General features: G+C 31.4%; 3 protein-coding genes across 4 annotated transcripts; 1 reads left to right on the forward strand and 2 right to left on the reverse strand.

The window, feature by feature from the left end:
* Positions 1 to 263: 263 nt before the first annotated feature.
* Positions 264 to 4,514, forward strand: LOC124825336 (mitochondrial thiamine diphosphate carrier 2-like). Its single transcript, XM_047297939.2, has 8 exons — positions 264 to 451; positions 553 to 705; positions 798 to 926; positions 1,039 to 1,150; positions 1,558 to 1,685; positions 2,867 to 3,019; positions 3,674 to 3,811; positions 4,011 to 4,514. Exons 2-8 carry the CDS (start codon positions 589 to 591, stop codon positions 4,227 to 4,229), a joined length of 996 nt encoding a protein of 331 aa, XP_047153895.1. The 5' UTR covers positions 264 to 451; positions 553 to 588; the 3' UTR covers positions 4,230 to 4,514.
* Positions 4,515 to 7,826: 3,312 nt separating this feature from the next.
* On the reverse strand, positions 7,827 to 13,517 carry LOC124825331 (uncharacterized). Of its 2 annotated transcripts, XM_088105465.1 has the most exons (5): positions 13,360 to 13,440; positions 13,124 to 13,183; positions 12,643 to 13,024; positions 10,877 to 11,722; positions 7,827 to 10,361 (listed from the first exon to the last, which is right to left on the reverse strand). In XM_088105465.1, the coding sequence occupies exons 4-5, from the start codon at positions 11,696 to 11,698 to the stop codon at positions 8,469 to 8,471; spliced, it is 2,715 nt and encodes a 904-aa protein (XP_087961591.1). In that variant the 5' UTR covers positions 11,699 to 11,722; positions 12,643 to 13,024; positions 13,124 to 13,183; positions 13,360 to 13,440; the 3' UTR covers positions 7,827 to 8,468. The 2 variants fall into 2 exon arrangements, with proteins under 2 accessions (XP_087961591.1, XP_047153882.1); XM_047297926.2 differs by lacking the exon at positions 12,643 to 13,024 and having other exon boundaries at positions 13,360 to 13,517.
* A 7,787-nt stretch (positions 13,518 to 21,304) lies between these two features.
* WDR5A (Transducin/WD40 repeat-like superfamily protein) lies at positions 21,305 to 23,816 on the reverse strand. Its single transcript, XM_047297914.2, has 2 exons — positions 23,003 to 23,816; positions 21,305 to 21,854 (listed from the first exon to the last, which is right to left on the reverse strand). The coding sequence occupies exons 1-2, from the start codon at positions 23,687 to 23,689 to the stop codon at positions 21,561 to 21,563; spliced, it is 981 nt and encodes a 326-aa protein (XP_047153870.1). The 5' UTR covers positions 23,690 to 23,816; the 3' UTR covers positions 21,305 to 21,560.
* Positions 23,817 to 24,369: the final 553 nt, after the last annotated feature.

Consider the following 24,369-nt stretch of genomic DNA (forward strand, 5'->3'; position numbering starts at 1 on the left):
AATTCGAATTAGGTGATATTTTTTTGGTCCATACAAATAACTTTTAGTGCAACAAAAATTATAAAGAAAGTGTGTTTTGACTAATAATAATATATTATAATAGTAATTATAATAAAGATAAAGATTGATTTGTGAATAAAAAAAAGGAAAATAAAAGAGAGAAAGGTTTAGCAATAGGGTAGGACATAGGTGAATCTGAAACTGAGAAAGAAAAAGAATACGCTGAAATGCCATAATTTCTCGTCAATTGAAAACAAAATTTTGTTCTCATAAACTCAACAATCATTTACTTCATTTCTTTCTATAAATAAACTGCGCCTTTCTCCGCCAAATCTGACTCAATCGGATAGAAAACTTGTTTTCTCTGTTCGTCTCTCTCTCTCTCTCTTTCTCTCTCTTCATCTCTCTCTCTCTAGTCTCCAATGTCGGCTCTCTTCTCCATCTCCCCGAGGTCCCTTTCCTTCTCTCTGCACATGCACAGATCCTAAACCCTAATTTCTCTATCGACTTCTCTCCGATTTTCAGAAACCCTAATTTCATTAGCCGTTGCAGGTTGTAGCCCTAAAACGGAGGAGACTATTTGCGGCAATGGAGGAACCGAGTAAACTGAAGCGTGCCTTGATTGATTCCTCGGCCGGAGCAATTTCCGGAGGAATATCACGGACTGTTACCTCGCCCCTCGATGTTATAAAGATTCGATTCCAGGTTTGTTTGTGTCTGTGTTATGTTTTTTTTTGGTTGGAATGGTTATTTCAATTTAATTGTGGTGTTATTCACGCTCGAAATCAAAATAACAGGTTCAACTGGAGCCCACATCTTCGTGGGCTTTACTACGTAAGGATTTGGCTGCAGCTGCGTCTGCACCATCAAAATATACTGGCATGTTTCAAGCAACGAAGGATATTCTTAGAGAAGAAGGCGTTCAGGTAGAGGAAGCAATAAATAAAGCCTGCGATTTTTGTTACCCTTTTATGTTTATCATTGTGTGCGTGTTTAGGAGCTAAAAGCTTCTTTTTTTTTTTCTTATCCTTTTTCCAGGGATTTTGGCGGGGAAATGTCCCGGCATTGCTCATGGTTATGCCGTATACAGCTATACAGTTTACAGTTTTACATAAGTTGAAGACTTTTGTCTCTGGCTCTTCAAAGACAGGTATTCTATTTTGTAATTTACGGTCTCCATGCGGCGTCTTCACTAATACTATCTTTTATTTTACAGTGTTAGTGTTAAATTGAATACATTCTCAACCGATAGAAATAATTTTTCTGGAGTTTTATTAAATTCGTTGCGGTATTTGCTGAATACATTTAGACCAATTTATTTTGCATAAGGCTCTTATTCAATTATACCAATTTGTTTTGCCTAAGGCTCTTTTGGGGAGGAGGGTGCTGTCTGTAGTTAACCGGTGTGTACTCTATAAATGCTAGCTAAAGCCTATTGCCATACACTCTGCACACTTCAGAAATATAATTATTTAATTATTATATACTAAAAGATGTCCTTTATTTTTTATTTATAGTATTTTGTTTTTTTCATTGATTGCTTTTTTGTTTGTGCAGAGAATCACATTAATTTGAGCCCTTATCTTTCCTATGTCAGTGGAGCATTAGCTGGGTGTGCAGCTACAGTAGGTTCATACCCCTTTGATCTTCTCCGTACCATATTAGCATCTCAGGGTGAACCGAAGGTATAAGCATTATTAGTTTTAAGTTCATTAAACAGATTCAAACTAAATTTATGTAATGTTAGTTAGTGTTCTGTAGAGTGAAGCAAATTATTGATCTTCTTTTTAAATATATTCATTTGGTTCTTAAACTTTAGGCTTTTATCTTCTCCATCATAAAGATGAGCCTGCACTTCATTCTTTGGGCTTGAATGTTTATTCTTTGACATCACTTTTTTGTTTTATCTGTTCCTGTTGCTTGTTGCGAGCTAGAGGATGCTTCATTTTCAAATGAGCTCTATCAACAGTTTTGTTAGTTTTGAGTTGTGTCCACCTCAAAGTTATGCTATACTTCTAAAATGCACTATTGTTCAAATGCCTTGGGAGACACCAACCTTTATACTCTCTACATTGGAGAGAAATCAAATCTGATATTCCTCAAGATATTGTAGTTTGAAATTTTAAAGTATTTATTTTTCTGTTCTCGTGGATAATGTGAGAAATCTACGCACTCATTTATTGTTTTCTTTTTCACACTTGTTAACTAATGTGAAACAGAGGAAGGAAATCAAATTAAATGTCAAGTGGAAGGAACTCAAATTAAATGACAAGAGCTACTTTTTAAGGGATATATTTACTCCAAAGAGTGAATTTAGTCTGATGGTTGTAATGGGTAATCCATCTCATGCGGTTAGATTAAAAGAAAGAGGATTAACTCTTTTATATTTACTTTTGGAGTAATTTGATCCCTTCTCATATTGGTTATTCATATATTGTTAAGGAAAATCCTGGAGATGAATGCCTTGCAAACTATAACATCCATTCTCTTTCATTGATTATACTGAATCATTGACAGCTGCAGACCATAAGTCACAATAGAATCTTGTTATAATACACTCTGGACTATGGTGAATACCTTGAACCTTATTAAGTTTGACTTCAGCTTGGTTATGAAATGGGCTCAAGTATCAACCCATGGTATACTAGTATTGTATGTTTCCAGTTTAAGGATTGCTATGAACATTGTGGTGGTCCTTTGAGTACTTGTGGCAGATGAGATCTTCATTAATGATTTCATTAACTCTAAACGCTTATGGTTTTTATGCTGTTTTGTTTTGCTTTGTATGGAAATAAAGATCTTGTTTTGGTCCATTTTGAAGTTTTTTTTTTTTTTGTAACAAGCATTTGCCAATATCCTGCTATAGGTATATCCAACCATGAGATCAGCATTCATTGATATTGTTCGTACACGTGGATTCCAAGGCTTGTATTCCGGACTGTCCCCTACTCTAGTGGAGATTATACCTTATGCAGGTCTACAATTTGGCACGTATGATACATTTAAGCGTTGGGCCATGGTACAATTCCAGTCCTTCTATTTAAAACTCATCTGTATTTGTTGCCGTGATTATTCTCTGCATTCTTTGGATGTTATACTTTGTTTATTGTGAAACTCTAATGTGGTGAGATGGTAGATTCCCATGGACACTGCATGATCCAGTCTGCCATGCTTTGTAATATTATTCCTTCATATTGTAGGCTTCTCGGTGGAATGCGATTCTCTGATTCAGTTTTGAGGATTGCCCTATATGTGCATTTTCAGTTTCAATATACATTTTGTCTCATCCTTGTTTTATCTGTTGCCTTGCTTTTCAGTGTGGACTCTGCGTATGAATTACTACTGCCATTTACTGGATGAATTATTTGCACTATTAATGCTGCTACACTGTTTTCAATGTTGTCCAAAAAAGAATCTATTTTCAATTTTGAATGAGAAACTAGTGGTGTGCAGAACTCATCTGTAGTTAGGTTGACGTTTTGATTATATTGCAGATTAAAGTTGATGAATTATTAGCAGAAGAGAAAATTAACTTTTGAAATTATGTCACTATTGGTTTATTTCCGCTTGTCTTAAAGCTTCACGCAGTTGATGAATGTTTAGTTTACTTTAATTTTGTATTGTAGTGTTTGGTCCTGTTAACATATAATGTATTGCGGGTGTGAAATTGTAGGCTTTGAATCATAGATTTTCGAACGCTGCTCCAGAAGACAACATCTCTAGTTTTCAGCTTTTCCTTTGTGGGTTAGCAGCTGGAACATGTGCCAAACTTGTCTGTCATCCACTTGATGTCGTCAAGAAAAGATTTCAGGTAAACCTCTACACATATTAAAGATCATTACAGGGATTGGATGTTCAATTTCAGAACTTAGTTTTAGATATCCTCGCCTCTCAACCTTAAAAATTGTAGTTTGGGGATACATAAGGAGAGGGTGTTAAAGAAAATTGGACATTGTGTTATTCTGTCATTGTCATTTGTAATAATGGATCTTCATTCTTTCTTGCTGCAGATTGAAGGGCTTCAAAGACATCCAAGATATGGAGCTCGAGTTGAGCATCGTGCATACAGGAACATGTTGGATGCCATGCAACGGATATTGCGATTAGAGGGTTGGGCTGGTTTGTACAAGGGGATAATCCCATCGACTGTTAAAGCTGCACCTGCTGGTGCTGTTACATTTGTTGCTTATGAGTTGACATCAGATTGGCTAGAGTCCACTTTTAGTTGATTTTTCCCCACTTTTTCTTCCGTTATTAATTATATTCTTTTTCAATATACAAATTGATCCCTCGTAGTGTAGGAAGAAAGTGAGGGATTTAATTCATTGTAATGATAGTTGTAGATGGAAAAGATTTGTTCTTGATGTCTACGTCTGATATCGAATTCCAAATGTATATTTCCAAGATGGTGCAAAGCCTGTCTAGAATCGAATGGTGTTTGGATTCAACCTAATTGTAGTCTTGTAGTTAAATTCGGTAATAGTTAATGAATATCTTTTTGTTTTCGAGGTTGAGACCATGCTGTGCCTATTCTTTATGATAATTCTGTTGGACAAAAGTAGTCTATCCTCAAATTTGTCATTTTTGTAGGCTAATAATGTCCTTCTGCAATCCCCAAGATTCCAATTATTGATATTTGATGTCCAGGATTCATCCTTCTGCCTTTCATAAACAATCCCATCAGTGTGTTTTTGCATCATTGGTTGGTTGTAACCTGGCAAGTGATTATATTTTAACCTAACACCTCAATTTGACAAACTGAATGGAGTTCGTGGAGTTTCATGGCTCACTACGGGCTGGTTTTGGTGTTGATGAAGATATGAAATACTAAATTAATAAACTATACAAGGTATGATTTTCTAAAAACTAACTTTTAATTTGAATTTTAGTTTATAATTGAAAAATGTATAAGTATATGGTTAAATAATTTAAGTTTATTATTATTTTGTTGAAAGTTTATAGGTAGGAATTGATGATTTCTACTTTTATTTAAAATTAGCAAAATTAAATTCAATGTATAGTTTATTAAAATTATTCACTCATCAATGTATATCCTATACATTCAGTTTAATTTTCTAATTTTAACTACAATCATCTAGTTATCAATTCCTACTTTGAACAAAAAGTAATACACTTAGACCATATAGTTATACATTTTCCAGTTTTATTATCTAAAAAAATTACAACAATTAAAAAATATGAGTAAATTAAATGAGTAAATTCATTTTCCATTTCTTAAATAAGTTTTTCCCATATCCAACCTTAAATATAAATATTTTTTCATCTTATATACATATAAGTTTTTTTTTAAAACAAAAAATTATTACAAAATCAAAGAAATACAAAAATTAAACAATACAAAATATTTAACTATATACTTCTACATTTTTCAAATTCCTTTATTGAAAAGTACATAAAACAATTAAAAAATATTAATACATTACTTCTAAATATTTAACACTATCTTATATTTAATTTAATTTTCTTTTTCCATTATTAATTTTGTATTATATGAAATATACCGATCGGAGTTAATGGTCATTTATGAGCAGTTACGAGATATATTAGCATGTATTAATAGGTTTAATGACTTAAAAATATCTTGCTTTAATGGTTAATCAATGTGTTTGGCTGCTACAAGTCTTAAAAATATATTATTGATGTTCAGGTAAAACAACATTGATCTATCCTAATAAAATAAAGACCTATTTGAAAAAGAAAAAAAATATATCTAACTTGAACGTCTTCTTCTGCAAGTCAACAATCCATTTAAGTGAATCGAAAAAGATTAAACGATTGAAAGAGAGCAAAGCAAGGAAGAAAGATCCCGACCCTCAAATAGTTTCAACCAAAACAAATTTTAAAATAAAAAATTATAAAACTAACTTCATGAAATCTAACTCATACAAATCAATCATCTTTAAAATTATGTTTTGAAATCTTATTTACCTCAAAAGATATATAAGATGAGATAATGAAAGAAAAAGTATTTAAATTATCTTAGTTTTTCACATGTGAACTTTTTAACGTAAGTTATGTTAAATTATTACGACATGTAGTAAAGTATTTATTTTTTCTCAAAATTTAATTCTCTCTAGCGTACTTTTTTTACATTACTTTCATTATTGATTTAATTTACGTGGAGTACTATCAACAATTGATTATACATGAGACATGCTTAAATCAATTTGATCAGATAATTCATTATTGATTCTAACATTTATCTTTATTTAATAAGACCAATAATTAAAAAACATAATTTTGAAAACCTTAAATTGTAATTTCAATGAAACGTTCTCATGGAAGACGTTTCAATTTCTGTCCATTTTTAACATTGAATCTTGCTCGAATCACAAAAAATATTATAACATTAGGGTAAACTAAAGTCTCTTACCAGTTGTCATATGAAGATCATACTGATAACAAGAAACACAGTCTCACACTAACATTGTACGAACTACACATCTCATGAACATCACACCTTGCAATTTCATTCAACTCTTTTCGAAACACTTGGAAATTCAAATACTTTCGAATTTGAGCATAGGGTCAATGATAGTGATATCACTTTTTGTTAGATATTTGAATTATAGAAATTAAATTATAAATATAAATTAGCATTAGTGATTCTATTTATACTAGAAATAGAAAATATGATGGCATGTGTGTATGACTTCATTATTGGATTATCGCTATGGAGACATCTGCAGAGAATTAAAGTACTGAAAATAATAAAACCATTTGCTGGAATTTAATAAAGAAACCGACAACAACATCAGATTGGGACGTAATTTATGTCCGAAACTGATAGTTAGTTGGAATTTGGAATTACGAAATGTTGAAAACAAATCAAAACTTTGACATTATTATAAAAATGAATTTTGAATTTTCTAACAGAATATTGATATTTAAAATAAAGGAAAATACTTTTATACGTGCTATTTTTTAATTCAAAGGAAATTTGGAAAAAGTTTTATATTTGTCTTTTCTCGATATTCTGGCTACTTACAATATTTATTAAAAAGCTACAAATATTTAGAAGTCAACTTTTAAATTATTTATCATATTTTGTTTTCACTTTTATAAGGTCTTGTGACTATATTCCTTTCTGTATAATAAAACATCCTAACAAGAAAAAGTAGGTATTAAATCATTTATGTATTATACTTGTTGGAAACGGAAGTTTAGGTTTTGAAAGACGTAAAACAAAAGTGGACAAAGTCATTTTCAAATGTCAATTGCAGAGAAGAGAATTGACAGAATGAAAAATTCTTAAAGAAAAGACATTTTTCCAAATATTGGGAACGAAAAGAACTGAACAAACAATACATTAAAGTAAAGATAAAATAAATAAAAAAAATAGAGACTTCACATCAAGGATGAGTTAATATGTATGTACTTAATCTTAACCCTAAAGTCTGATTAAATCACATTTTTAGACCTAAACTCAATTATATATGGGTTCACCCTGAAACTTGAATGGGACAAATCAAGGTTAACCTAAATTGAAAGTTCAAAAAATAAGATAATGACAAACTTCGGTATCATTAGTTAAACAGTTCACTTAAATTTTAAAATCTATACAGCTAAGTAAATTTGAACACAAAAAATATATCACTACAAAGCAAATTTGGTCAACTTGAAGATATGTTCTCATCTAACAGTAGGTCAAGATTTGGAAAATTGGTGAAAAATTCTTTTTGTTTGAGGAGAAAAGTCAAGCCATAAACACCCATTACTTTACATACAGAGAACATGGCTTTCTGATTCACAACTTGGGAGGTAAACTGCCCTCTCCATGCAAATATAAATAGCTACGCTTGGTCTAAGCGAAATGGTAAATTATTAGAAACAACCATAACAACGATGAAATCACATCATATATGAATGTATAAAGAAGGACATACCCATTCAATAGGGAAAGGCCTTTGATAACTGCTCCATTTACTTTTCTTCTGTCATCTGACAGAATCTGACGAGGTTTAACATAAAAAAGAAAAAGAAAAACTTTTGTCACAATGTGCATTGGCTTACTGTGTATTTTGTTCATAACCAGGGGCAGCAAGGGTTGACTGAAACGATGTCTGGCATTGAGGACTGGCACTGCAACTAAGAAATGAGAAAAGCATAAAAGTTCAATTCCAGGGACTAGACATCTCTCAGATTCTGTTGATTGCAAAAGCTGAGAAGACCAGAGGGATTTCTCTATGTAGCTTTTAGTACATTCTATTGGAAAGATTTGAAAGTTTTAAGCGATTAAAAACCTTCCTTCGAAGTTAATATCTAACATCCATTATGTGCAAAACCACTTCAATCAGTGAAAAGGCTGCTATCTTGTTCATGTCATGCATGCCATCTAACGATATTGGATCCAGATAATCAAACTTCCACTGCTTGTATTCAAAGAAGTAGCATTCACATCCTGAGTCTAGAGTTGAGTTTGAACACTCAGTTTCATTTATCCTTCATTAAACTTGGAGCCTGTCTATATTACAGTCACTTCCGGGGCTACCATTACAGACGACATCTGTTTTTTCTTCTTTTTCAAGACCAGTACCAGCATTACTAGAGCATCCCACTTTGCGGGATACGGAAGGTCTCGTTATTGAGCTGTCTTGAAGATAATCTCTACTTCTTCGCTTCTCCTTTCTGTCTAGATATCCAAAGGCAAAAGCTTCAAGCACTTTCGTTGTTGGTGGGCGGTTTCTGGTGCTCTGCCTCCTGGTGTGCATGTCAGGCTGTTGTTCAGGGTGATCGCCAAGTTTGGAGTTTGTTCCAACACTGGGATCATTTGATTCCTTGGATATCTTATTTTCCTGCATCTCGGTCACTACATTCACAAAAGGTTCATCAACTTCAGCTTCTGGTGAAACAGGCAAGTTAAGGTCAATCATAGTCCGTGGCTGGGGTTTACTACATTGACCCGTAGCGCCTGAAGAACTAGTGTCAGGAACAGCTTCTTCATTGATGATTGAGCTTAGATTTGACGGAGAATCTGCTAGTCTTTTGGTTTTCTGGGCTGGAAAACCTGCTAATGACTTCTCCTGGGGTGGGATATCCCATGAAACTCTCTCACTAAATTTTGACTTGTGAAGACTGGCTTCCTCTTGTTCTACTCTGGTAGCCACAAAGAAGTTTGCAGATACATTTGCACTAGATTTTGAATTGCCATTATCCAAACAAAACCCAGCTTCCTTTTCTTTTCCTCTAGGAACCACAAAGAAATTGGCAGTGTTGCTATTTTTCTTTGCGCGGCTACAAGCAGTTAATCGCCTCCTTCTTTTTGTAACAGGGACTAGATCATTTTTGTTATCAGATACCATTCTCTGGAGTGATGAGCAATTCAAACCATCTGTTTTTAGTGTGTTGCAGAAGAATTCTGCCTTCTGGCCCTTGGAGGCAGCAGATAGGCCACTAGAAGCCATGCCGCTGCTTGGCAGCTCCACTTTAGAAGGGACATTGTTTTCAAAACCATTCAAAAGTGAAGAGACACGCTTACCAATATTAGATTTACTGGCTTTAGTAATGCCATTCTTCCTCCTATCAAAGCAGGTGGTCTTGGCAGACTCGGATTCATTTGTGTGCTTCTCAGAAGTATTCTCATCATCATCAGAGTCATTTTCAAAAGTACAAGTTTTTAAAACTTCAAAGGGCAAGCTTCTCAGTTCTCTCACATTCGTCATCTTTTCACAAGCCAGACTTGTGTCCACAACAGTAAATTTCATGACATCTGTGCTGCGGTTTGGAGTTTTTACCTTGAGATAGCAGTGGCGTGGTTGATCGGGGGAATTTTCGCGATCCAGTTTTGTATCTTGTGCCCAACCATTTCCCTCTTTGCTGTTGCAATCATTATCTGCAATTGTCCCGAGCTCAATTAGCTCAGGGTCAGAAGCAACTTTACACAAGACATCACTAACAGAGTCAAAATAGTGATTTCCCTTCACTAGTTTCCTCGAAAATTTTTTAACTCCAGGGACAAGGAAGACCAGAGAATGCTTAGAAATAACGGCATAGTTATGACTATCTGGCTGCTCAGAGTGCCAACCTCTGGCAAGTAAACGAGGCCAAATAGCTTCCCAGAACAGATCACTTGTTCGAGCTTTGCTTAATCTGAAATCACCTGTTAGAAAGCTTATTATTTCAGGAGGTGTAAGCATTGAACATGCCTTGCCAACTGGTATTTCTTGGCGAACAGGTAGTGCTTGAGTAGGCTTCATGGAATCTATAGCGAGTCCCGTAAGATCTTCCTTCCCCTTACCAACTCCTACTCCTTCAACAAGAGCTTTGAGCCCAACTGAGGCCTTTAAAGTCAAAACATAGTCTTCTAGAAGCATTTTCCCCTCTGCAAACGCCTTCGAAACCTACCAAGTAATTGAATTTAGTATAGTCAAAACACATTCCTTGACATAAATAAAAGGTAGATTAATTAATGGGCAGTAGAAATGCTAAGATAACTGTTTTGTTCTCAATAACTAATGAGGTCCATGATGCAAAAAGACTTCTAAAGCTACGATGAAAAGGTAATGTATTCTTATGTTGAAATTGGAATAAAAATAATTGTCACACAGAACTTTTCTATTATAATGTATAAAAAAATGCTCTTGATTTAAGCCCTGCAAGTTCTATTGAAAGAAAGTCTGACTTCGAAATTCTTCCACCTTCAACAAAAAGTCATCATCACTTTCAGAAGTGGTGTTTGTTCAAGAATAAACAACTGAAACCTGTAAACTCTGGCTTCTCAAAAGATCTTTTTTGTTCTGTATATAGTTGAGAAAGGAGAAGTCGACATGATCAGATTAAGGTGAATGAAGAATTGGTAGATCCAATCCATGATAATCACAGCATTAGCATAAACTCTCAAGAATTAAGTGAGTACCTCGAGTAACTTATTGTAGCATTCCTCTGATACCATTGGTAGTAATCGAGACAAAAGCTCTTGTTGTCTTGGTCCAGTGAAAATTTTTGGGCCATAAATGCATTTTCTACTTCTCGTTTTTCTGCATCCTGACCATCTTTGATATTTGTCAGATTTATAAAATTTTCCATAATAGAATGACAGTATATCTCCCATGTTCTTATTACCAATAAATCTTTTCACCTGAACAAGGTTCTTCCCAAATATATACAAGCCAAGGATGAAACTGGCCTCTTCAATTTCATTCCAGGTATCACTCGCAGACCCAGGAACTAAAGAATGACCTTTATCACTATGCTTCTCGTGCATCTCAATCTCTGTTTCTTGTTGCATATTGGAATCTCCCGATTTTCCCAGTGTCATCTCATTGACCAATGTACTGCCCACTGGCCCAAGTTTAGCCTTAACTATATCACCACCCAGATAATTAGAGGTCTCTTTTATACAATTTAGTTTTGAAGATTCATTTTTATTGGTAACTCCATTTGACTTGGAAGCCTTTTCCTGCTGATTATGCCTACTGTTCTCAAGTTCATTCTTAATCCAAATTATTGGGATGGGTAATCCAACTCGAAACTTATGGAGAACACTTGCAAAGTTATCTGCCTCGTATGGATTCCTTACATACCAGTGATAATCAGATTTTGAAATTAAACTAGGAAGTTGAACCTGGTACTGCTGACCCACCCGAGGAAATATTTCCGGCTCACCAAAAACATCATAAACACCAGAATATTCAGGAGAAAGTGATTGCTCGTGTGCTTGCTCCACATTACAATTCATGTCATTAACTCGTACTGCATCCACCTGTTCATAAATTTGAACATATTTAAAAAAAATTAAAAGATGAACATGAAAACACATAGGACGCATATCAGGTGGTGAGAGGAACTAATTTTAAGGATTCGATCTCACATGGATGGTCAAGATTAGTTTTATCTAAGCTGATGTGTTTCTTGTTGCTAGGGAAGTGAATAGTAGAGCAAGAGTTGAATCTAAGGGTAAGTGTCCTTGCCCTTCTCTTTCTGTATACATCACTCACACTATAAAACACAGATTTAATATTGTGTACCTGATAATGTTTCTGTAATGAACCTACAACACACAAAGTAGCAAGAATACACACAGTCGGCATTTTCATTTCCTCCAGCTGTGTGCAAAACTGATAGCTTGATTTCATTATTTCCTGATAAAATGCTAGTGAACTAGCCGATAATGACGAGGTTTAATGGTAATGAGAATTTTCCACTTAACCTTCACCTAGGAGTGACAGCTAGAGTCAAACCAGGGAAGCATATTGCTAGTTAATTTAAATTATAGACATCCTACAATTTCATCAGTGAAATTTGCTAGCCATGTTAGTGTGCGGCTGAGCAAACCGTTTCAGAATCAGTGAGATAATAACATTGTGTTATGGTTTATATTTATATAGAAGTCATAACCCCTACACCCAATTATCATCAAAAAGTCATAATTGATTAGAAAAATGGAGAAATTTAAATTAATAGGAAAATAAAAATATATAGAAACGAAAAAGAAAAATATAATGACGGACATAATTATGATTTAATTTCCCAAAAAAAAACACTTGCAGGTACAAAATCCCAAATTAAACAGGAACCTTTAGGAACAAAACATGGAAGTTGAACAAAATTCCTATACCAACCAAATGAACTCCCCATAAAAAAAGCTTGGCATAAAAAAATCGTGACAAAGAGTTAACATACGTGTTAATATGAAGAGGTGGGTAACAAAAAAGCGAGAGGAGCACCGAGAACAAATCCACAAACCAGATCCATTCCCTGAACAACATATACGAAAAGAGAACGAATGCGAAGACTCCGCAGAAATGCATGAAAATCCCCATTAAGCACATTTCTCTAGAATGCAAAAAACGGCACAATCTCCGCGAAGCCAACAACATTCGAGCACGAAAAAGGAACAGCAACAAGAGATGAAGCACACAGTCACAAATATATGTAAAACAAAAAGGAAGAGAAAAATAAGAGTAGAAAGAAAGAGACAAGCGCGCACACAGAAACACACAAGTTTCCCAGTGAGAATTCCAATATGATCCAAGAAAATCAGTTATTTTACGCGATAACACACCTGCAAGTACATTAAAACCGTACAAACAGCACAGCACGAGAGAGAGAATAAGATAAAAGAGAAAAAAAATAAAGAGAAGAAGATTCGCAGTGTTATTACCTCCATGGAAGGAGAAGAGGAAGAAGTAGCAGCAAGCGAGACCCACATGAAGAAGCGAAGCTGGGAAAATGGATCGTGATTGTTACACAGCGATTGACGAAGTAGCAGATTGGAAATAAAGAAAACGTGAACAAGACATAGTTGTTGATGAAGAAAATAATAACAGCATAACTATTTCTCCGTACATATATATATTACATACAAAGATGTGCATATGAAGAGAGAAAGAGTGGTACCTGCGTCAAGGAACAAGAGCTTTCATGGCCACTACAAAGGTTAAATTCGAGAAAGAGAGAGAGAAAGAAGAGAGAAGAAAATTTCCACGACAAATATAAAAGTGAAAAATAAAAACTAAACCCAAGTCCTTCTCTTCTTCGCTCCCTTCGCTCTTGCTCATATATAGGGAAAAAGATATATCAGAAATTGTTATTATTATCATTATTAATATATTTATTTTATTTTATTTTAATTGCTTTGGAGAGAGAAAGCGAGGGTTGTGTTGTGTTCTGGTCCGTCCAAGGGCAGGGTGGGGTGAAGGAAGTGTATGCTCACGCGCATGAGGCGCGTGTGAAGATATAGTGACACGTGGCATTGAAGATTCCAATCATAGATGCATATATATGGTAGTGAATAGAGTGCAGGCAGACGAGGAGATCCTCCTGCGTGAATTGGTTCTTCTTATGTTGTGTGGACTACGTTAGGTTTAGGTTTATGTTAAGGTTAAGGTTCAAATATTTTCATGTTTTTTGAGCTGCTACATACTTTTGGTTTTGCCTTTTGCTTCCATGCCTCCATGCCTCTTTCCAATTTCTAGTACTATTCTCACACACAAATCTCACCAACCTTCTTTCAACCTTTTTCATTCCTCTTCTTCTACTATATAATTGATTTTTCAATAACTTTTCGATTTTGTAATTTTCTATATTTTAAATGTGTATTTTCATTTTAGTCACCAAATTAAATTTAATTAGAATTCTTAAATCTTACAATTTAATTTTTATGAGATTTAGTCAGATTTAAAGTCTACTTATTAATATAATATCATAGTTATGCTAAAACTTATAGTAATAATATTTATTATTAATGTTTAGTCTCACGTTTTTATACCTCCACGTGACAGGAGTGTTAATTGAAAATTTCATATGAGATCAAGTCAATTCATAATAGAATGTATGTTAAAAGTTCTATATTGACTAGATATAAGATCAATTTATAAAATATAAATAAATACAAACATCACCTTAAATGGATCTTCATTAAATAATAAAATACAAATAATATAAAACCTCGTGTTATTATAAAAAAATTGCTTCCATTAATTTGTTAATCAAAGTTAACTAGGTTGCACACTTATTTTAAAAAAATAATAATAAATAAAAGATAAAATAATACAAAACTAGTTTATAAAATTCACTCCTAAAATAAAATATGTATCCAATTATAGAGAATAAGATTTATACATTATAAGATAATACATCCACACATTTTTATTAAAAAATTATGTGTTAGATAAGTGCATAAACAAGATGATTTTTTTCCATTCTATATATTAACTTTACTTCTAAATAATGAGTTAAAATTAATTTATACATAAATTATTTTTTGAAGGATTTATTTTTCATTGCTTGTATTTTAAAACAAGACTTATTTTGTAACTCATTTAAATTAATTTTAAAAGATTTTTTTCTCGATTTTTATAATAAAAGTATTTTATGATAAATTTCCTTTGGTACCTTACCTAAAAACATCTAAATGCTATTAATTTAATATATGCATTTTAAATGTTTTATTTTGTAACAAAATAAACTAAGCTGTGTCCAGAATATAACATCATATTTAAGTAATCCATTCTCAAATTTATTGCAATCTAAAATGTTAAACAACTCAACTTTTATTTGTACTTTCCAATCAAATATTAATGTCATTTTTTTAAATAAAGATAAGATAACGTACTGATTTTACTTCTGAACAATTACATCTTATAGATGATGCAGAGCACCTCTCTACTGTGTAAATTTGTTTTAAATAAAAATTTAAAATATCACAAATATTTGTGTTAAATATGTTGTAGTAGACATACATACTTATTTTATTTATCAGGAGGAGATGGTTTTATTTTATATAACAAAGTTTAAATTTTATGCATAACTATACAAAAAATTATGTTAACAATTAATTATAAGCTAAATATAATTTTGAAGGTACTATAATATAAATCAAAATTTAACTATGTACAAATATTATGATTACTATAAAACTATTTATATATTGAATGTAATTTAGCTCATATAAAAAATTACATTAATGTAGTATATTTTGATATATGTTTTTTTATCATTAAATTAGTGTAAAAGGTTAATTTTATTATGATATATTTAATAATTTTACATCATTAAGAAGTCTAACTAAAGAATAATTTAAATATAATTTTCTCTTAAATCTTTAAGATATCTTTTAAACAGAAATTTTGGACTCTAAAATAAACAATATTTTTATGTTTTTTTAAATAAAATTGGCTAAATTTAAATAAAGGATGTATATATATAAGTAAAAACCAGTGGATTAGGTCATTGATAAGGTAAATCAATATTTTTCAGAAAATATATTTTTTATTCGTATAATTTAGGTTATTATTTAAGATCAAGGATTTAATTTCATGGCCTTTTAACATACTCTAATGGAAAAGTGTAAACCTTTGTCTCCAGGTAAAACCTTACTATGGAAATATGATCTTATAGGCTTGAGATGAAATAGGTTAAGCATTTTATATATAAAGGATCTACAACCTCACTAATTGCAAGAAAGATGTATAATATAATTTGACCTTGTCTACTAAAAAGATCAGATTTAATAACATTTCAACTAAAATGTTAAATTTTAATCATTTAAAGACAACAGTAAAGTATACGATATATATATATATATATATATATATATATATATATATATATATATATTACATATTATAAATATTAATTCAAAAATAAATGTTTATTATTTTAAAGTTTTTAATGAATTAATTTTATGAGTTTGATATGAAGAAGAAGAGCATTGATTTAGATGATGTTGTGTGGGTTTAATATAAACACATATCCATGGATATGGACACTAGTAAGATATTGTCCGTTTTGGGCTAGACCCTCACGGATTTGCTTTTGGTACCACTCCAAAAGGTCTGTGTATATAAACTCATGTATTTCATATTTTATCCGATGTAGGACTTTGTTTGTACCCAACATTAGAATGAGAAACTTGCAAGATTTAAATAATTTTATAATCCAGATGAATATGGTATAAGTTTTGAAGAAGCAAACTAAGAATGACGAATGGTAATGGACGAAATGTATATTTATATCTCCAAAGTAATATATACACATAATTAATTTTAAAATTACTTTTTATTTGAAAAAAAAAGTTGTGTTCATACTTGTTTTGTCATTTCTAGACAAAAATGTGATAATAGTTGATAACAAGTCAACAATTAATTTCACAAAAAACCATATCAATCATAAAAAGCAAGTATATTAATCTTTTTCATTTCATTGAAGAATACGTAAATAAATAGAATGTGAAACTATTAAACAAGGAAAGTTAGAATCAAGTCACTGACATCTTTACAAGAAGTTGATCATGATAAAAGATAGAAAAACATATAAGTTTTCGAAAAAAAAATTATTAAATAAAAATTAATGTGTTAGTAGTTTTAGAGTGAAAAACTCCATACTTCGTAATTTTTTTTTATTGATATATGTATATTATTGATAACTAAGAGAGACCTAAGCTTAATAAGACTAACATAGATACAACTTATATATAGTGAAAAATGCATTTGAGATTTTTCACTGTAATTGAAAATTAGCTACAATTATAATGCAGAAATCATGATTAGTCTCTATCCCAGTAAAGAGATCGATAATAGAAAAAAATAATTATATACTAATTCCAGAGAGTGTTAGTGATAGAAAATGTGTAGGGTTGGAACCACTGATCTCATTTCAATTCACAACCTCTAATCAATTTACCAAAACACCCTTTCCTCAAACCAAACTCATCAAACATGCAATACTAAATTATGTTCATATTTTCCAAATTACACAACCTCTATCCAATTTATCATTTTATTTTCCAAAAATGTATATAATACTTTTAAAACCTAAAAAATAATATAATTTTAGTATAATTAAAATAAAAAAGTCTTAATTATTGTTTTTATCAAGTCAAGGAGCTAAAAGGGCAAAGGAACTCAAACTCTACTGACAAGCATGGACAAATAGCTCAATCATAATCAGCTAGCAGATAACAGATAAGAAGTGCGAATATAACAAAAAAAACAATATGTATACATGTATTTATATGTCAGATTTATCAAGTTCATCTTCATGAATTTTATGAAATAATGCATTATCATTAACTTACTAAGATAAATGTAGTAATGAAAGATTGAATAGTTTGTATAAACTATAGCTTTAAATTTTGGTACTGACATTGTACAGTAAAAAAACTATTACAAAATTCATGAGGTACTGTAACAAATAATGAAGGATAAGATTTTGTTTCTTTGTAATGTTTTTAGAACGTTAGGTTGAAATAAATCCTTTTTACAAGAAACAAAATTCGATGTATAACCTTAAGGATATATTTTTTTTATATATTTGAATAACACTGATAAGATCAAACTCAAATTTAAAAATATTTTAATAATATTAATAAAAAATGTTATCAATAATCTTGAAAAAGTGGAATAGTAGGTCCACTTCTTTAGCAAAAATGTATAGTAAACTAGAAAAGTTGCTGCTCAATTTTATCCTATTTTTATTTAAAAATTACCTCAATTAAACATAAAACATTTTGACGCCGTTTTATTTCGTTGAATTTAAATTTAATAAAAAAATAAAACTAAAATTAAACGAGTGCTTTTGGGTTTAAATTGGATTGCTTTTTGCTTTTTTTATTTTTATAAAATTTGCTAAACAATTGTTTTAATACTCCAAAAAGGATCTCTCTATATTTAACCCAAAAACGTCAATTATTTGATTTGAAACCGTACAGAGACGTTACCGTCTGACGGCAAATACTAAAAAAACTCATAAATTACTTCTCCACGTGTGACTATCATATATTAACATTATCACATTCACATAAATATATATATATATATATATATATATATATATATATATATATATATATATATATATATATATATATATACATTTTTTCTGTTAAAAGATATTTATAATTTACATTTTAAGTCTAATTTAGATTTGGTACTTTTAAAAATTATTTCTGAACATTTTTTTTTAATTCTTAATTTTAAAAGTACATTTTATGAAGTGTTTCTGATTATACGTAAATAATTTTTAATGTATATCGCATCATTGATTAAAATATTTTTACGCAATATTAAATAATATCCATCAAATAGAAGATTTCACGTACAAATTTTTATGTTGGTTGTATTTATTTGGTTATAATAATACAAAAGATTTGGTGTGTTTTATCTTTATCTCGTGTGCAATGGGATTTTGAGCTTTCTATATCAGAGAGGGCCTACTCGTGTTTTCATCTCCAACTAACAAAAGGGATGTGAATTTTTTATTTTATCATCATTCAATTCCAGGTATTCCGAATTACTCATTGTCACTCCAATACTATTATCATTCGCAACTTCTCATAATTTTGTTTTTTTAGATCATTTTCTTGCAGCATTTTGGTTTATATGTTTAATTATAAAACATAAATATGATCTAAATAAATATAAATTTGGACTGAAAACTTAAAAACTTATGGACAGGAATAATGTGTATAATAATTTTAGCATACCTACTTTTCCCAGAGAATAGTTATGATAAAGAAAATAAAAGAAGTAAAAATGAGATGTGGTTGATAGTTCTGGGGACCAGGAGTGAATGGGGTGGATGTTGTTGAGTTTTGAGTTTTGAGTTATGTGAATGTGCAAAGGTAGTTTTTTTAGCAGTGACAGTGAGAGAGAAATGGGAAGCCATTTTGATGAAGAGAGTGAAGGACCCACTCTATTCATTGGTAGCTGTCGAAGCCTTCAAGACATCACACAAACAGACAACAACAGAATGCAACACTTTACTTATGTTTGTTTTGTCTGTAAAGAGGCAATAAGATAGAAATATCAAACACCTTCATGCTCTTATATTCTCCATATTTCTTTTCCACATATATCTTCGTCTACGCAATCTTTTCGCATTCTTTTCTTTCATACTTCAAAGATACGTATCAAGATGCAGTTTGCTACTCGTCTTTCATTCAATATTTTTGTGTAGATTTTAGGGAGCAGATTTGAGGGAGAGTAGAAAGGAGACATCTATTTTTATGAAAAGTAATGGTAATATAACATACTTTTAAATTCATTTGATATAAAATATAAGGATAAAATTGTCATAAAAATATAAATTTTATATTTTTTTTTACAAAAAATGATTAAAATTAAAAGGAATACTGTGAAATGAACGTAAAAAATTTAAGTTTAACTCTGCATTTGATTACAAAATCCAAAATGCTCTTGTACATCAAGATAATGCTCACATGTGTATCCTATAATTTTTTTACTATAGAAAATTAATGCGGTAGGTTAATATGTTTCCCTTATTAAGTAAAATTTCATTCTTAGCTTTTTGTTAGTTTAACTTTTAGAAATGTTTAGAAAAGAAAGTAATAGAAGTAAAACTCATACAATTATATATACAACGTAAAAAGGTGATATATGTTTTACATTACAGAGATTTTTTATATTTTTTTGGTAGATATTTATAGAATTTTATTTAATTTCATTTACGTTTAACAATATATATTAATTATAATTTAGTTTTAGTTAACGGAAAAGTAAAAGCTTTTAATAATTTTTTAACATTTTGTATTTTGGTGGGGTTAAATTTAATTAGTATATGTAAGTTCAATTATGCTATAGTTTGTAACTAAGGAAAAACCATTACTTTGTAGTAATGTTTTATACACGTGTGTAATTTATTATACATGAATTTAAATAGATTTATATAATATAATCTGAATTGTCTAATTTAAGATTTTAATTTAAGTTTATATTGTTGTAAACTCCTATAATAAATACTATTTATAATAACTGTAATAATAAATTAATATTATTATTTGATTTAATATCTTTGTAGAAGTTGACTTTCATAATATTCATTTCATATATTTTTGTTAATAATAATTTAAATAATAATAAACGAGTTATTGTTTAAGAGAATGAATTTGAATTTTATTTACAAAACTCTTTTATAAATTTTAATTTTATTTTTCCAATTATATTTTTTATAAATAATAATTTTAATTTAATTTTAATATAATTTCCAATATTAAAAATTATATAAAAATTTTATAAAATAAAGTGACAGTTATTTATTTTTATCAATCATTCACAAACAAACTTTCACAAAATTTCCTTTAAATTCTTTCATCAATCATTTCAAATCTCTTAATTGCAACAGTAGAGTATCTTTTCATCCTCTAAAATTTATCAACTTCCAGTGAGAAGGAGATTGCCTCTCTTTATAATTGCTTCAAATATTAAATATGTTTTACAAGATTAAAAATTAATAAATAATTTATGTTAAGGAAAAGCAGAATAAGAACCAATTCTTTTATAATGTAATTTACTGGTTTTTTCTATCAACGTAAAGAAGATACGAACAATTCTTCAGTTTTTATTTTTTACCTGCTCAATTAACATATTTTTTAATTAATTTTTCTTTAATTTATGTCCTTTATTTCTTTCGTAATTTTTGTAAACGTGTCATCAAAAAGCAACATCAATAACACCAATTGTTTTTTCTGTTTGCCTACTCACCAATTAACTAGTTGTCGAAGTCAATTCTATTAAATACCTATTAGGGCAATTAACCAATTTGAAGATAAGTGAAGTCTATTATGCAGCAATTATAAATATCCCGTGTTCCAAAATTGGGGCCAATTACTTTTCTGGATTTGTGATATTAAGAACAATATAAGAAATTAAACAATCACAGTCAATTATACTATGTATTCAAGTTGAAGAACACGGTTATCTGTCAATCTCTGTTTCGTGTAAGCACTTTCTAAGTATTTGTAGATATTGAACTTGGTCATTTTAGCCTATAAAATTTATCTTTTGACGTATCTTTTGACAGTAATTGAAAAGCGAATGCTCACTTGTAGAATGAAGAATGACAATAGTTAAATAGCGAAAGCCGCTAGCTAAGATACAAGGTTGAAAATATTGTGTTCCCAAACACATGTTCCAGTCTCTCAAAGAATGGTGGAACCTAGCAGAGACTAAAATAGTGTTCTCAACTGGGAAAGGTACAGAGTTTCTCAACCAAAGTTCTCAACTAGAAAATGAGTCACAGGTATCATCATAAATCACTTACCCCAAATCAACTTTGATATCCATTTGTTCCCAACTGAATCATTCTTTCTGTTGAGTCCAGATCTTCACAGTTTTGTCATTGCCGAGTGCACCAGAAGCAATCATGTTCTCTGTCGGGTGACATGACACAGAAACAACTGCATCAGAATGGCCTTCTAATTTCTGTACTATTTTCCTTGACTGAAGTTCCCACAAGTATATAGAGTTATCTTCTGATCCGCCAACAACATACTTTCCATTTGTTATAGAAAAAGTTGATGAAATGCAGTATTTTGAATTAACGTGACCCGTGTAAGTCTTCAGAAACTTCCCAGTTGAATAGTTCCAAAGCCTCTGCAGGAAAAGAAAAATTCCGATGTAAGAATGACCCAAACATTGAATGGTGAAGCAAGAAAACAACCAGTAGCCAAATAAGCTACCAAATGAAGTGAATAATAACATGAAAAAACTAATCAAATTAGTCATTTGCTATTACATGCAATAGTACCTTACAAACTAAAGCTCATCAGAGAAAAAAAATAAACCCGTTCTAGTTCATGAAATTGTAAGTGTTGGTCGTAGTTTCTAATATAACAAAATCCTCCTAATTAGTCAGTCATAGAAAATGTCGTTCACTTTTTAGTGAAAAAAAATAATACTAGAATAATATTTACGGAGTGGAAACTAAAATGAGAATTTTGTAAAGTCGAAATGGACAAAAATTGAGGTTTAGTGCATGTTTGGTTTAATGTTTGCAAATGTAAAATGAACTTCATTGTGGAAACTTAAGTTTTAAAAGCAACCTTGTGTTGCTTTCATTTGAAACTTGCTCTGAAGCTACACTGAACATGAACATGAACATGAACATGAAAACGCAGTTCACCCTTGAACACCAATTTCGCTGGCTTGTTTTTCTCTTCATATTTATAAAGCCAGAGATCCAAAAATCTAAGTACAGTTTTTCAAAAAGAAAAATCCAATGGAGCTGATGAGTACAATCCATATTCAGAGAATCGCATAATCCTGATTCCTTGAATCCATAATAATATACAATAAGCCTGCCATTTTCCACGGGTTCAGAAGGACAAAACAGAAGTGTTATGACACTAGACAATAGTAACTTGGTTCAAGTCAAGACCAAAGCGTAAGTAACAACAGAACCCGGAAAGACTGAGCTAAGAACTCGAAATTGAATTTTCAATGGAAAAGCAATGCACCTTCTCAGTTTCAATAGTTGCAGAGACACATTCGTCACGCAAGCAAAACACACCAAACCAGAAACTAACGTATGCCGTGTTTCTATAAATTTCTGAAAAAGTGCGTATAGGAGAAGAAAACGCAAAACTAAAACGAATTAAGATACTTGCATAAGCTAAAATTATCCTTCCAAAGAACCAGCTTTTTTACTAATAAATTAGCATGCTTGTGGAAAAATGTTCCCTAAATTTATCCAAACCTGGGCTAATGTTGAAATGAATTAAGAGAGGGTAACGAGGAATTACGAGAGTGTTGTCGAGGGTGCCAACGAGGATGAACTTGGCGTTGGGGGAAAACTTGACAAAGGAGACGGGAGGGTTCTCGTCGTCGATAAGGGTCTTGACGCAGTGGCCAGTGGAGGCGTCCCAGATTCGGCAGAGGCCGTCGTAGCTGCTGGAGACGATGAGGGTGCCGTCGCGGTTGAAGTCCACGGCGGTGACGGGGTCGGAGTGGGCGGGGAGGACCTTGAGGCACTTGCCGGACTTCACATCCCAAACCCTAACGGTCTCGTCGAAGGAGCCGGAGACGATGACGTTAGACTGAGGGTTGAAATTGACGCAGAAGACAAAGTTAGTGTGGCCCTGCAGCGTCTTTATAAGGGACCCCGTCGGCACGTCCCAGAGGCGGAGGGTCTTGTCGTCGGAGGCGGAGACGAGGAAGCGGGAGTCGGAGGAGAAGGCGAGGTCCGACACGCCCTGCTCGTGCCCCGAGTACTCCTGCATCGGGGAGAGAGAGAGGCTGTCGGAGTCGGAGTCGGAGTTCGTGAAGCCGTAGGTTCGAAGAGTCTTGTCGGCGGAGGAGGAGGCGAGGAGGCGGCCATTGGAGGAGAATTTGACGGCGGAGATGGCGCGTTTGTGGCCAGTTAGGGTTTGGGAAAGAGTGTAGGGTTTGAAGGAATCTGAATCCGACGATGCTTTCGGTTCCGTCGACATTTCTTTTCACTATTAAATTTACCTTTCTCTTGGCACTCTTCTGTCACCTTAGAACTGAAGAAAAAACCAGAAGAGAACAACGTAGTAGAAACAAACACTCTCTGCCTAACGCTTTATTTTTCTCAATTTTTTTATACACTTATATAAATCTCTCTCTATTCTCAATAACTCTCGTGTTTATAAAATTTCAATTTTACCACACAAATTTGTTTATATTTTGGAAAATATTTTTCACATTAAATGTATTGATTATTCCTTTTTCAAGATGTTTTAGTCATTAGAAAAAGTTAATTTTTTATTTATAATTATATATTTTTATTTAATGTCATCAAATGTGAATTTGGAGATAGATGACAAGATAGTTTGACCTCATTAATATGATATTTTTTACTGTTTAAAGGGAAAAAAATTTAGTAGGAGAATTTAAAATTTTGATGATTATAGTGAATATAAATAATAATGAATAAAGTATTTTAATTGTATTTATATGATCAAAATATAGATAATGAGTTTATGATTCTATTAAAATAAGTATATATTAGTAGTAATTAATAATAACAAATTATCGATTTATGATATGTGATAATCCACCCCTACTTTTAAGAATATTTATTAGACAGGACAAAAACAATAATTTTATTATTTTAAAAATTGTTTTTTAAAATTTAAATAACTATTCA

Source organism: Vigna umbellata, chromosome 1 (genome assembly GCF_029865625.1).
Source record: "Vigna umbellata cultivar VRB3 chromosome 1, Vumbellata_1.0, whole genome shotgun sequence".
Taxonomy (NCBI): Eukaryota; Viridiplantae; Streptophyta; class Magnoliopsida; order Fabales; family Fabaceae; genus Vigna; species Vigna umbellata.

What these genes read in the sequence shown, in the direction of transcription:
- LOC124825336 (XM_047297939.2), top strand. Translation starts at nt 589, where the DNA reads ATGGAGGAACCGAGTAAACTGAAGCGTGCCTTGATTGATTCCTCGGCC. An exon ending in CTCTGGCTCTTCAAAGACAG is followed by an intron (nt 1,151 to 1,557) that starts GTATTCTATTTT and finishes TTGTTTGTGCAG; the next exon opens with AGAATCACATTAATTTGAGC. An exon ending in CATTTAAGCGTTGGGCCATG is followed by an intron (nt 3,020 to 3,673) that starts GTACAATTCCAG and finishes GTGAAATTGTAG; the next exon opens with GCTTTGAATCATAGATTTTC.
- LOC124825331 (XM_047297926.2), bottom strand. Translation starts at nt 13,171, where the DNA reads ATGTGGGTCTCGCTTGCTGCTACTTCTTCCTCTTCTCCTTCCATGGAG. An exon ending in CCTCTTCTCCTTCCATGGAG is followed by an intron (nt 11,723 to 13,123) that starts GTAATAACACTG and finishes ATTTATGAACAG; the next exon opens with GTGGATGCAGTACGAGTTAA. An exon ending in GCTACAATAAGTTACTCGAG is followed by an intron (nt 10,362 to 10,876) that starts GTACTCACTTAA and finishes ATTACTTGGTAG; the next exon opens with GTTTCGAAGGCGTTTGCAGA.
- WDR5A (XM_047297914.2), bottom strand. Translation starts at nt 23,689, where the DNA reads ATGTCGACGGAACCGAAAGCATCGTCGGATTCAGATTCCTTCAAACCC. An exon ending in GCACCCTCGACAACACTCTC is followed by an intron (nt 21,855 to 23,002) that starts GTAATTCCTCGT and finishes CTTTTCCTGCAG; the next exon opens with AGGCTTTGGAACTATTCAAC.